The 14702-nt window shown below is 38.9% G+C and overlaps 2 protein-coding genes across 6 annotated transcripts in view; both read left to right on the top strand.

Moving 5' to 3' along the window:
• The first annotated feature begins 265 nt into the window (after nucleotides 1-265).
• On the top strand, nucleotides 266-10869 carry Mapmodulin (acidic leucine-rich nuclear phosphoprotein 32 mapmodulin). 2 transcript variants are annotated; one of them, XM_083104242.1, is made up of 8 exons: nucleotides 266-710; nucleotides 6383-6526; nucleotides 6707-6826; nucleotides 6978-7090; nucleotides 7170-7273; nucleotides 7415-7488; nucleotides 7704-7791; nucleotides 8009-10869. In XM_083104242.1, the coding sequence occupies exons 1-8, from the start codon at nucleotides 663-665 to the stop codon at nucleotides 8071-8073; spliced, it is 756 nt and encodes a 251-aa protein (XP_082960368.1). In that variant the 5' UTR covers nucleotides 266-662; the 3' UTR covers nucleotides 8074-10869. The 2 variants fall into 2 exon arrangements, with proteins under 2 accessions (XP_082960368.1, XP_082960369.1); XM_083104243.1 differs by lacking the exon at nucleotides 266-710 and adding an exon at nucleotides 4023-4154.
• Nucleotides 10870-11244: 375 nt separating this feature from the next.
• The window catches only part of Amph (amphiphysin), a 33779-nt gene continuing 30321 nt past the window's right edge, over nucleotides 11245-14702 (top strand). Inside the window, exons 1-2 of one of the 4 annotated variants that reach the window (XM_083105255.1) lie at nucleotides 11245-11398; nucleotides 11474-11550. In XM_083105255.1, coding sequence (XP_082961381.1) covers nucleotides 11482-11550 — 69 coding nt within the window. In that variant the 5' untranslated portion in view covers nucleotides 11245-11398; nucleotides 11474-11481. Of the gene's footprint in view, nucleotides 11551-14702 lie in introns of all 4 variants that reach the window. The other 3 variants (XM_083105257.1, XM_083105256.1, XM_083105258.1) reach the window with 3 other exon arrangements.

Genomic DNA, 14702 nt, shown 5'->3' with positions numbered 1-14702 from the left:
CGAATCAACTTTGTCGAACAACGATGTCGCGCTAAGGCCATATTTGAACTCGCCGAAAAGTGGCGCGCCTCGTGATTGTTTCATGACGTTGGCCGATAGTGGGCAGCATCGGCGGGCGATCGTTCGGATTGGCCGCTTCGAAAGTAGCGCCCGACATATGTCTCGTTTCCCGCCTCCGGTGCGGCTTGTGTTGTGTTGTGCGTGAAGAGAGCGCGGAGAGGCGAAGAGGGGGCGACCGGGGAAGGCAGGGCGGGGAGGGGAGCGGAGAGGACACACCGCACACAGTGTCCGGCGAGTTGGATCCGTGGAGACACGTAGAGAGACGCGGCGCGTAAGGGCTTTGGATACCGGGAGGAGGAATCGAACCGCGGAGTTTGGCTTCTCGTCTATTCTTTCTCGACGCGCGCGACTCACGGACGCCAGAGGGACCGACGCAACGCACGGGCAGCACGACGGTGGCATCCCTGTCCGCGCACCCGGTGACCGATCGTGGTTCGGCCGTGTCCGTCCGTCATATTCCCGAGAGAAGGAGAGAGAGAGAGAGAGAGAGAGAAGGAGCAAGGTTGCTGGCACACGTAGTTGGTGGTGTTGCGACGCAGCGAGGCGGAGGGGACGGTGTGCGCGAGGCAAGAACGAGCGATCGGGAACTCTGACTGCCGGCCATGGAGAAGCGGATAGAGCTCGAGAAGCGGGGCAAGAAGTCCGGCGACGTAAGGCAACCCTCAGATAGATTTTGCGCTGCTCCTCAACCTCTATCTCTCCTTTCCTTTCCCCTCGCTCTTCCCGTGCGTATGTATAAGTGTGCGCGCGTATCTCTCTCCGATTCTTACTTCCCCGCTCGTCTCGGACCAGCACGCGCTTCTCTATTCCTCGCGTAGGACCAAGCATGCATTTACAAGGCGCGCACGTCGCGCACCCGTGTCACGAAACGATCGTGCGTCGTTGTTACCACCTGGATGCCCCGCGAGACGTGCTCGACAGTGTTGAACCATGTCGAACGCGCTATCGGTTCTCGATGGAACGAGGGAGAGGTAGAGAGAGAGGGAGAGAAAGACGACAGATTCGTCGTCATCGTGGTCGTCGTGTCGCCTCGCGCTTCAGCGGGCGGCAAAACACCACGCATTCGCTAATGCGGCATGCCGCTCCGCTCGCACTTCCGTCTTTCTCTCCCTCCCTCTCTCTCTCTCTCCAATTCCCTCGCGACCGCCGTCGACATTCCGTCCTGACGGTCGACCGCGTGGCTGTCCCGTGCCCGCTCACGGGATCGCCTCCGACCGGGAGGATGGCATATGCATCCCGACGACGACGCATGGCCGCGAACGAGCCACGAGCATGGCGCTCCAAAGGCCTCCACGTTTCTCCTTTTCCCTCGCGCTTTTGTCCGCTCGCTCTCGTTCTCCACCTTTTTCTCGCGGCCGAATGAAAAGAAAGGAGAGGAAAAAAGCGTTGTTTCCACGCGGTACGCTTTTCGGAACGCGCTCCATTTCTCCCTCTTCCCTTCCTCTCCGTGTAATCTATCCATACTGGCTACTTGCCGCTCTACTTCGCTTCATTTCGCATCGTTGCTGTCGCGAGAGGCGGCGAAATCGCCCTCGGAAGTGATCGCGCGCGAGCGATCGGCGTCGCGTCGCGTCGCTTCCGGCGTCCGAGAAATTCGGGACGGGATCGAGGACGCGCGAGATCATCGCATCCGTCGAAAACTCGGCGATAGTGCGTAGCGCCTACGTTGCTCCGCGTCGCGTGCGTGTCGCGTATCGTTCGCGCGCGCTCCTCTTATCGTGCCACGCAGCCACGAGATACGCGCGTTTCGATATTTCGCGGCGAGGAATTGCCATTTTTCTTTCTTTTTTCTTTTTTCTTTCTTTCTTTCTTTTCTCTTTTCCTCTTCTTCGGGAAAGAAGAAGGCACGCGCGTTCGAACCGCGATTGGGCGCGTCGTCCAACGAGTGCATACGCACTGTTGATTAATGGTGGATAAAGTCCGACGACCAACGACGTCTCGTGGCCGACCTTATCCGCGGACGATTGATCGAGCCGATTCACTTTTACCCTTTTTTCCGAATCGTTGGATTTATTATATAAATGAAGGCAGATTTATTTTTCATTTGTCCCCGATATTTTTTTTCTCCGCGTCAATAAACGTGTGATTTGATGAACTGTCTGTTGAGTTATATGCCAAATGAAAGTACGTTAAACAAGATTACACACATGTTACGAATATAGATAATCGCAATTCGATGTGGAATATTTTCCTTTTGACATCTATATCGTACTTGCACACTTATGGATACTAGTAGGTGTCCCCAAGAATTGTGATCTTATTAGTTTGAATTTAATTTCTCTAGAATTTGAGAATGAGCATATTTAGAGTAAATTTACATCTTTTAATTTTTATAAAAAAAATATTACAAATTTTCTTCTAAAAATGCAGCAATAAAATGATAAAACTTGTGTAAATGTTAAATTACATTACTCAAATGAATACTAATCTCAATATGTATGAAAAGGAATTTTATGCTATTATGTATTAAAAAATCATGTCGATATTTCTAATTTAATCGTACCATTTAGAGATTAATTTGTTTAGGCTATAGATGTAATAAATTAGTGAATGATTATATCTCCTTATAATTATTTCACGAATTAATTGTGTAAAAGTACTCGTGACATCGCGCAATGAATTAATTAAATGAAGTCTATCTACAGAATATTTTTGAAGCAAATTTACGAAATTGAATCAATTATCTCTCTGTGTAATATTCGTAGAATTATTCATGTAACGAAATGTAATAGAGAAATTGGACATCAATATTATAAAATATGATTAGGATCAACCGATAAAATACTTTGACAGTGAATTTTCCATAAATTGCATCACATTTTTCATTATGAGACGTCTTTATTAATTAAACATCACTGTGCAAAGAACGATAATCGTCCTAATATTACAATACATTGCCAGATGTCTTGTAGATAGACGGATGATTGACGGAGATGATTTGTGAAATTTCAGAATACTTGACGTATAATCATTCAATCCATATAGGAATTTATAATTGTTCTGTTAAAATAATTTTAATTTTTTTTAAATATTTTTTAAAAATATTCTTCAATTTTAGAGCGAACGTAATAATGTTTCATAGTTTTTGTATATGTATTTTCAAACTTTCAAGATTTTTTTCCTATGAAATATAGAGGTGTTTTTAGATAAAATTTTTAATTATAACATCTATCAATTTAAAACTAAATTTCGATTCCTTTTTTGATTATTCATATTTTGTCATATTTTGACGCGTGCTAAATATTACACTTGTCGGCATAGCGATGATGTGAAACGTGATGATGCAAATCGCGAAACGGGTTTCGTCTGGAAGAAAGTTGTCGCTCTTTTATTTGACGCTACAAGAAACCGATGTCAGAGAAGAATTAACAAATTTCAGTTGGCAATAACATCAAATAATTCTGTTAGACGAGAGATAGAGGTCAATCTTTTTATACGTGTTTCCTATTTCGGTTAGAGAAATCGTTACGCGATACTTATCCCGCGTATGGAGAAATAACGCGACATATGTTTACCCGATTAATATATTTTTTAGCATCGAGGCGTCGCCACCGATCCGGTGCGGAAACACGGACGGACGGATCGCGCGAAAAAGCGAGTTGCGCGCGCGTCAGCAACCGCGTTATGTAAATGAATGGCAGCGCGCGCGCGCTCGCGCGCGCTCGCCGCCATGAGAGAGGCGCGTGGACACGGCAGCTGGACGTCGCCATTGCATCGCGACGTGCGCCGGGATGTTTCCGCCGCATTTCCCCGGAAGACTACGCGCGGCGGCTGGACCGGGCTCTCCAACGAGGTCTCCCGAGAGACGCCGGCTCGCGCGCGCGTAGGGTGCGTAGAGTGCGTAGCTGCGTGCTACGACACGACGACGCGTCGCTAATCATCGCACCGCCATGTTGGACGAGTCCACTCTGCCGGCTGATTCCGGTCGATCGCCGCCGGAGTGACACGCACGTACGCACTCTTCCGCGCGCGCGGCCGCGAGAGAATTTTTTTCCCCCCCTGGAGGCGACGCGAGATGTAACGTCACTCGGAGTCGAGTCGAGTTGCTTATCCAGCTGATGCTAATCGGACTCGGCGTCGCCCGACTTTCTCAGGTGCATCGCCGCGTCCGTCTGTGTATCTGCCTGCCTGCGTGCGTCGCCGTGCGTGCGTGCGTAGGCGTTCGCAGAGCCGTAGCTAGGGTGTGGCGTTAGACGATGGCACTAACGCTTGCGACGCAAATTTGGAAAATGATACATTTTTATCGCCTCGAAAACTTGAAATTATTCCGCTTGTTAAATTCGGATGTGATGGATTGAAAAATTTTGTAAGCTTTTTTTATAACGAAAAAAGGAGAAAGCTCGTTTTTTAACGTTCTTGCGCCATCGTGTTGTATAAATCTTTTTTTTTTTTTCCTTTTCTTCTTAATGTACAAGTTTGTGTGACAGGTTTGAAATTTATGCGATTATTGTTATGATCGAGAATCGATTTCTGAATATTACGGCTCGGAAACTTTACCCACTCTGCGTTGACCACCCGCGTTGCCTTGCAATGCATCTTGGATGCAACAGTGTCGTATTTAGGAGCATATATGGCTGCAATATTTTGTTAAAATTCAAGATATCTCTTTATATCGTTGATAATGATCAAATGTAAATTAAGTGTAAATTCAAAATCATTGTCTGGATTTAAAAAAAATATAGAAAAATGCGCATCTTGATAAAAGAGCTAAAATTTGAGCGCAAATAGCAATCTTTGGAGATAAAAAAATTGAAATTATAAAGTATCTATTTTTATTAGGGAAATATATATGAGGCACAATAATTTGACATTTTTTAAAGTATCAAAAAATTTTAGCATTATAAAATTATCTGATTCTCTCTTCGATTCGTGACTGTCATTGATCCGCTCCTATAACTCTTCGTAATACTGTCATTCGGTGCAACACGAAGCATGATCAATCTGGTTCGTCGCATAAACATGAGTGTATATAAGATATCTAGATGAGAAATATGGGACGCGAAGCGGGAAAAAAGTAATTTAACTGCAAAAATTAAATCGATCAGAGAATTTCAAAATAAACGGAACACACCGCGTGCTCTTCAAATTTAACGCAGGTCTCGTGAAAATAACTTGCAAATTAAGTGCAAGAATGCGTCCACTGCGTCACTTATTTTTTCGAATTGTCACAAATGACAAGGACGATACACAATTAATTATCATCGTCAGCAAATGCGCAAAATCCATTCGAGTCGCAGATTATTATTATCGATATACATACAAAAAAATCAAGCATAAAGTACGATATATATTAATATTCGTAATCAAGGAAATAACGTTGCTAAAAATGTCGAGATTCGATAAAAAAATCGGCGAGATAATCTCCACTTGAGAAAGAGGCATCGTGACACACACGCACACATACATACACGTGCGCAAAGTCCCAACGTCATTTCGAATTGTTCAAACGGGAAAACGCGGATGCGGTGACATAATATTCAAGCATCGATACTTCCGGTATCGATGATAGCCAACTTCCCCCACCCCTCGTACTCGATGTCGCGTGCCGCAGTCCGTGCTTGTCGCTCACCGGCTTTTCCGATGCCGCTAAACAAGACGCGGCTCGCACTCCGCTTACCGTCACCCCTCGCCTCTCCCCCTCCCCGCATCCCACCTCCGTCCTCTCCCGTCTATCTCCCGTGCCTCCCTCATCTGCGCCTCCCCCCTCCCCCGCCATCCTTCCTCCCCCCTGTAACGCCTCTGTTTCCTATCCGACTCCACTCTCACCCTCTCGCCCTTCTCTTTCTCCGATCAATAAAATAGCCCATCTCCCGCGAAAGCTTATCGCTCGTTTGAATTTTAGCGGAGGACGCCGGCCGACTTTTTCGACCGCGGACGCCCGTCATTTCAGCCATTTGTCTTCCTCTCTTTTCTCGGCGAGACCGCGCGCAATGCGCACAATTCCACGGCGCTCCACGACTCGAGCATGATTTCAATCGATTTAATGCGCAATTTAATGCCTCAACATTTATGTACTCTAAAATATCAATGCCTCGAAATAATGACTATTATTTTTTATTCAGCACATTTAACATTTCTTATTAATTTAGAGAGAGCGGGGGAAGAGAGAGAAAGACATTTGACATACTCCAACCACGCGTTTTTATTTTCGGACTTGATATTAATCCTTAAAAAAATCACATGACGCATTTTACTTCTTTATGCACCTTGTGACATAGCGACACTGCATGCAATCTTCTGACATTTACATTAAATTCAGTTTTTTTCGCTTGTTGATATAAACGATCTGATAATTATATGCACGCTTTATGTTTCTTTATAGATCAAAGAACTTGTTCTTGACAACTGTCGGAGTACACACATTGTGGGCCTGACAAATGAATTCAGCGCCCTGGAGTCATTGAGTCTCATCAATGTGGGTCTTACCAGTCTAAAAGGCTTCCCAGAGTTGTCCAGTCTTAAAAAGGTATATATATTTGGATAGTAAAATATTCAAAAAAAATATTGATCAAAATATTGATCTTTCATTTGAAGTAAATTTGTAATGCATAAAAATTTTCTATCAATTATTGGAGGAAAAATGTATAAATATCGAAAAGCATAATTTAATAAGACATAATGATACAATTGTCTTTGTATTGTGCAGTTGGAGTTGAGCGACAATCGGATTTCGGGTGGTTTAAATTTGCTTGATTCGAGCCCCAAATTAACTCATCTGAATCTAAGTGGAAACAAAATCAAAGATCTTGATACGTTACAACCATTGGTAAGTTTTTACACTCACAGTCACAAATATTGAAGAATATTTACTTATTAATAAATATTATTATTATATATTATTATATTATTTACTTGTTAACAAATATTTACTTATTACCAAGTCAAATTTACTAATATAAAATTATTTTGTATTTTAGAAAGAATTTAAGAATCTGAAGAGTCTGGATCTGTTCAACAATGAGGTGACAAATATAGACAATTATAGGGAAAGAGTTTTCAATCTTATTCCCAGTCTACGATATCTTGATGGGTATGAAAATATTTACATGAATTTGCTTTGTTATTTTGTTTTATTGTCTTAAACCAATTAATTATTTATTTGTAAATAGATTTGATGCTGATGATTGTGAAGTTGACAGTGAAGGCGAGGATGACGAAGTCAATGGAAACGAAGATGGAGATGGGGTGGACAATGAAGAAGACAGTGAAGAAGGTTGGTCGAGAATTTAATTATAACAATAATTAAATAAAAATTAGATTATAAATAGAGATATATATTAACGATGAAATAAATTATGTTGATTTGAAATAAATTTCATGCACAGGTAATAATAACAGATATGTCAAAATACAGTTTCAGATGAAGAAGATGATGAATTCTTAAATGATGAACCAGGATTAGATGTGGTCTATTCGGGAAAACTTGGCGTGAGTTCTTTTAGTTTACTTCATATTTTAAATGATGCGTTTAACTATGATACAGAAATGTTTAAAACTCAAACAATAGAATATTCATAGAGATTTTTCACTTGTTAAATATTCATTGTCCATAATATAATTACGAAAATGTATAAATATATCACAAATTGTAGTACAATGACCTAATTTTTTAAGAAACTAAAAATAAATATTGATATATATAGGATACTGATGAGGAAGATTACATGGAAGAGGAAGAAGAAGATGATGATGATGAAGATAATGAAGATGACGAACAGGAAGAAGAAGAAGGTATGCTTCTCAATCATTATTCTTATTGTTTACTTTTTGATTTAGAATTTTCGAATTATGTTAGATAACTTTAAAAAATATCGATATAAAGCATTCAAATAATGAAATTTCTTCAAGATATATATAATTTTTCCCTTTATATTTTTGCGAGCACTTATTTTTTATAAACAAGTTCCTATTTTTCTTTTTATAACAATATGGATTCAATTTTGTGCAGAAGAGTCTCCTGTTCGAGGAAAGAAAAGAAAAATTGAAGATAGAGGGGAGAACTTGAATGATTAAGATGGGAGACAAGACTCCAGTACTGTTGAATGAGTGTAAAATTCGTATAAATAATAACAATAAACGACGCCGAGTGAACAGCTGGGAATCAAACTAATCGACCGACCAATGACAGACTACAGTTAGTGATGTGAATTTATCAGTAAATCATTGATTGTGAGGAAATTGCGTAACAACAAAAGATTTACCATATGATAGAAGCGGCATGTGAATGAGAAATATAAAGAAGAAAAAGAGAGAAATAGATAATGATGGCATAAAAATAGGGCTGCATTCCAGCTGGACACAGCACAGTTTTAGTTATACTAACGATATTTTATATAGAGTATATAGTTAGAGTATTAGTCGTGCTGCATAGAGTGAACGGAAGATCGGAATATTAAATGATTCAAAGAGAGAAAGTATGAGAGAAAGAGGGCGAGAGTGATAGTGAGAGAACGAGAAAATATGCGTGTGTGTATGTGCGTGTGAAAGAGACAAAAATAGAGAGCAGGAGGTAGCAGGAGTTTTACACTTGAAGGAGCATCTTGTCTGTTAGCTCCAGTCGGCCAAAGGCTGGTCACGCTGGAATGCGGTCATCTCGTTAATCAGTACTAAGGTTACATAAGTTACATTTTAAATACATTATTATTGTACCGTGAATAAGTATATAGAGTAAACGAGGAACAACTTTTGTACAGGTTTACACCATACATCGAGGTGCATTATATGCCTCTGTGATTTTTGGGACAGAAAATAAAGAGAGAGAAATATATGTTGCTCGTATATGTGAGCGTATATATCCGACGAAGGGATGGGGAAAAATATGTTAGAAAATAAAACAGGACTATCGCTGTAATCGATGGCGAAGATACGCATTTTTCGCGAAGATGTTTTAAGCTACAAATCCGCTACAGATATCGCGAGATCCGATATCAATGGCGAAGAGGAGATAGCAAATAGGAAATAATATCATAATATTTATTATTATTTTCAATCGCGTGATTCCGATGACAGGAGAGCGAGCGAGCGAGAGAGAGAGAGAGAGAGTTAGATCGTTTATACCCAGATATAAAATTCTCCGATACACCTCGATCAATGTGTTGAGCGTTGCGCGTGAACGCGGACACTGTGTTATCCTAACTTAACCCTAACTTAGACTTTTTTCTATAAGCTTTAAGTTCCAGATGTTTTCTATACAATATCTGATATACAATGGTGATTGCATAACGGCTCAATGCATGGCTGTTAAGATTATTGTTATTTACTCTCGGGCATTGCGTAAAAGTTTTGCTCCTTTAATATAAAATCAATTTGATTATTATTACAATTTATAATATTCTCCCACTTTTAAAGATAATTATACAATTATATAACTCGATCTTTTTTTTCTCTTTTTTTTGTTATGTATATGTATATAGGGCATCACATACAATACACATATACAGAACTATCGTATTTTCTTTTATTCATACATTCTATCATGAATAGATATCCTTTGTTCATTTTAAGCAAACGTTTCTTTCTAATGAAAATTTAATGTCGAATAAATAATTATTAATTATTGAAATATTTTATTTAATATCGAAGATCGAAAAATCCGTGACGCAAGTAATATAAATTTTTAGTAAATTATTGCTCTAAAAAAAGCGAGATGTGATTTTTATTAAACCGAAAAGAGATACGATAATTCTAAAACATCCTGTGTATGCCAAAGTATAATTATGTTGATTGAGATAATGTGATTAATTTTTATGTATACATAACTGTGCAACTGGCCTCAGTCTTTGGAACGAATTACTAAGGAAACATAAAGTCAACATCGTGTGCGTCAAATGATTAACCTTTAATTTCTGTCTCTGAAGTTACCATTGCGCTGATACATTTCGTGATGAAGTATGAAGATGATAATGGAGGTAATGGAGATTCATCAATATTATGATTAACATTAAATTACGCGACTATGATTTTAAGAAATAAAATATTTATACTTGCGCTTTCGCACTTTTGTGAATTGTACTAAAGTCAGAAACGCAAAATTAGACTTAAGACAAAAACAAAAGGAAAATGTGAAAAGAGACATTTAACAAAAGAGAGAAACAGGCGCAAAATAAAAGAATTGATCGGACGATGTAGTTAATGGTGAGATTGCGACAAATGTAGACTGGACAGAGGACAACCAATTAACTACATAATTATGTAAGAATGGATGGGTGGTGAATGAAACTGCGAGAGGAGAGAGGATCGGTTTTATAAGAAAAATAATAATAATTACGGTAGTACCGAGGACCTGGCGCCTTCTTGTCGCCAGTTTGGTTATGGCCTTATCCAATTTTTCCAAGACTAAAAGCAAATTTATATTAGGTACAATGAGTATATGTGAACATGTACAGGTCCAAATCTGTAAATTTCCAATCTGCAATTTGTAATTGCGGCTCGCGCGGAAGCGTATTAAAAGAGTTAAATTATAAATAATTAAGAATTTAAATTATATAAATAATTAAGAACACATTCCGCGCGCTCCGCGACACACATACACATATAACACTTTTGTCAATTGCGATTTTGGATAGACCATTTATGTAAGGAAAAAAAAAATTTGTCTATCATCTATTATCCAGATATATTACATTATATATATCTGCGTATTGTCTGTCTGTTCCGTTGTTAAAATGAATTTTTATCATAACGGTTGTTTATTTCGAGCAATCCTCATCATACAAAATAAGAAAAGATAATTTATTAATAAAAACATTTACACAAATCAATAATAGTGTATATCCAATATCGATGACTAAATCTCAATTTTTTCACTTGTTTTGATTTGTATTTTTAACACAAGTAAGGTGTGAATCTTTTCCTTATCCATTTTCACTTAAGCTACTTTTTTCAACAAAAAGATGAAAATCTTTGTTATTTTAAATTAATTAATTTGTATATTCGTTTATAGAATTTCTCTCGCCACAGATTTGCTACTTATTTTTATATTGTATTTTTTGAAATATATATAATATTGCGAATTTGCAAGTTACACAAAAGGCGCAATTTAAGGTATAAAAATTTAATTTCCTTTTAATTAATTTAATATAATATTTGTAAATTATAGCACGCAATTATTCATCGGGAACGCAAGGACGTAATCGAGCGTGTTGAAGTGGGCGCAAGTGAAGGCGACGCACGGCCATCGCGCATGCGCCAATATGGCCGCCAGCGACGCATGGGCGCAGGGTGCATGGGTCTGCGCGCTGTCGCGCGCTCAGTGTCTCTCCGCGCTTCGGTACGTGCAGTTTGGTTTGTTTGAGTCGGTGCGCCGCTACCTCCCCTCCCCTGCGCAAAGCTGCGAACCGTGAGTTGAGAGAGTTTAAGTGCTTCGCTGGTTTTTTCCTTTCGGGACTCTTGCACTCCACGACTGACGTTACAGGGAGCATCATGGCCGAGAGCAAGGGTGCGTTAATCGCGAAGACAGTGCAAAAACATGCAGGCAGAGCGAAAGAGAAGGTAAGTGCGTCTGTCTTCTGTCTATCCATCTATTTATCTCTCTCTCTTTCTTTTCCTGTCGTCCTCGTACGCTCGCGAATGTCGCGATCGCATTTCGATTCGTCTCCGCGAAACTATAAACATGAAAATTTAACGCGGACGACAGGAGTGTTGCCCTAACCTCCGTATCGTGTCGCTCGACGAGACGTCACTCGCCGACGTCAGAGTAATCAAAGTTGACGTTTCGCGTCATCGGAGCGCGACAATTTTATCGTATCGCAGCAATTAAATCTAGCGTCATTTGTTTGTTTCGGCTGACTAAGACGTATCGCTGTCTAAACATTAAATAATAGCTGTGACCTTGAAAAGAAAACGTTATATTATTGGAACCTCGTTTTGTGTTACTTGATATATTAGGTGAATTTTTCCAAAATTTTCTCAATGCTCTATATAAATATAAATAAGATATAAATATATATATAAAATTCTATTATTTTTGTGTAGAATTATATGCAACTCTATTATAATTAATTTACAAAATATGCGAATAAAATGTTTTACCAGTCAAAAGCTGCGAGAAACGACAAAAAATAGCGAAAGAAAGAGAGAGAGAGAGAGAGAGAAAGAGAAAAAATTTATAACGCATTGAGAAAAAAAAAAAGAATTAACGATACCGCCTGACGCGTCTATTTCGGAGTGTGTACGATAAAAAAAAAGCGGTGAGAAATATTTTTTCTATTTCAAAAAGCGCGACAATCGCGCGAAATTGCGCCCTTACGTAATCGGTAAACACGTTCGCAGCAGTTTCGTAGTAGCACGGTATCGCTCGAAATGATAATTATGCAACTCCCACCGCGGATTCGTCCCAACGTAATGTAGGAAACGCGTGTACAAACGCATCTAGATGCACGTCGCTACTTTGATCGGCGACGATCACATGTTCGGGCGGGTCTCGTCGGGAAGCACATGATCCACGTTGCGTGATCTACGATTTTTTATGTTATACAAAGATCGACTCTTGCCGGCTTTAACCTTCGTGGTTGTTATACAAGATGCACCAGAGTACATCTCATCGAGTAACTTTCCAATCAATTCTTTATCGCAACGAAAAGTTCTTTAGCGAATATTAAGCTACTGTATTTTACAAATTTTCAACGTTAATATTTCTCGTACATTGACATTTAAAATAAATAAATATAAATAAAAATAATAATATGAATAAATATAAATAAAATAAATAAAAAATAAATAAATAAAAAAATTAATATAACTGACTATAATTTTTTTGCCTTTTATTTTTCGCAGAAAGAGGGTTTTGTGTAACATTCTACATAATATCTTCAAGTTTAAGCTATACGATTCTACTACAAGTATAAAATTAAATGAAATAGTTAATTATTTTTTAAAAAATTATTTTATAATTTAAAGATAAAATATTCGAATGATGAATATCTTATATCTGACAAATTTCCTCAATATTCACGTCACAGAATGACATCGGTTGTTCTTGATCCGAAGCGGAACTGATATGACAGCTATTAGGTATAGCAAGGGGGAATAAAGAAGGGGGAGGGAGGCGATGTTATATTATGCCGAGTCTGAATGATCGCTGCGATTAAATATAAATGCTCGCGCATTTATGGGGAAACGAAACCTTCTAACGTTCTCACGAATCAATCGGGATGAAGCACCCTCTGTTTACATATATTTATTTCGCTTTTGATGATGCCGCGTAAAAGGAGAATCTCTCACATTTTCCACGTCATTCGACGTCACAACGATTATATTAGTGTAAAAACGCGTCGTTTACGCGGTTCATATATTTTCCTCACTTTGGACATTTCAATGATTGCAATGATGGTCCAAAGATGAAGAAAGTTGGAAATTTCTCTTTACTTTTCCTCGCACATGAAACAATGTGCACAATCACTTCTGTGAATGCTTTATGCCGTGTATTTTTCTTATGCTTTTTACGATATCCACAATATCATCTCGAGACTCTGTAATTTCCAAGCTTTCTTTGGATTTTGATTAGTTTCTCTCTTTTACATTTAATTATTTTAATTACACATATCGTACATTATCTTTACACAGTTTACATTTGTCTACTTATAAAATTTTATTGATAAAAAAATATATTCTATAATCCACGTTATCGTTATTCGTTTAAAAGAATGTAATTTTACGCAAATATACGAGAGGCTGCGTTAAAGTACGCACACGTATTAAATTACATAATTAACGGTTAACACGAGCTCATTGAGATCGCCAGGAATTCGCGATACACAACTTGGGAAATGTTGATGTTAACTGCTACGGAAATTTTGCTTATGAGGGGAACGCGGGGTGACTAATAGAGGCTTTTCTCAAGGCGCATCGCGATGCGCGTCAATGCATCGTCACTTCCGCGGTTTGTCGACATCGAGAGCTCGTATATACATATATATACATACCTGCGAGGACCCCTCGGCTCGTTGATGCATCGCGTAAGCGTTGTATAAACGGCTCGTCGTGTCATGCAATTCGCGTGTGTTATTCCGCTGGTTCAAGTTCTTGGTACGCGCGAATAACAATGTCCATCGTGTCGCGTTTTTCAGATTTTCCGGTTTTAACGCCGAATGAAATAATCGTTAAATAACAGGTGTGACGCAATTTTACGAGAAAAACGAAGAAGCGCGCGAGATTAAAAAATTGAAAAAATATAAAAAATATACGTATTTTCGATAGAAAGATGTGGTCGCAAAATGAAGATTGACAGAGCTATTTGATTCCTTCATGTAATTTTTAGCAAAATTTTTTTTACTGTAAAATTTATTCGTGAATGTCTTAAAATTTAACATGGGAGGGGAAAAGGAGAACTATCTCGATTTATCCAGTGAAACCGATCGGACTGTTAGTTAAGTTTGTTGTTTCTTCTATTCAAATCAAGAATCGCGATTCCGAACGCAGATATGGATTCTATTGGAGAAATCGGGCCGGGTATTTTTTTCGATGCAATGTTTCGCGATATTGAAAAACGCGACATATAATTAACAGACGCTAGTTGTTAAAAAATATTTTTTCAGTATTTTATGATATTGCTGATAAAATCAATCTTATTATTCTAGCGCATCATTAATTTTTAAATATTATTAAATATAATTATAATGGCATAAAAATCTTGCAAAAATAAG

This window comes from Camponotus vicinus, unplaced genomic scaffold (genome assembly GCF_025532165.1).
Source record: "Camponotus vicinus isolate PSW18456_S1 unplaced genomic scaffold, iyCamVici1.0 SCAF_7, whole genome shotgun sequence".
In the NCBI taxonomy this organism is placed as follows: domain Eukaryota; kingdom Metazoa; phylum Arthropoda; class Insecta; order Hymenoptera; family Formicidae; genus Camponotus; species Camponotus vicinus.
The sequence above is the reverse complement of the archived record's forward strand: the minus strand, read 5'-3'. Positions and strand labels throughout refer to the sequence as shown.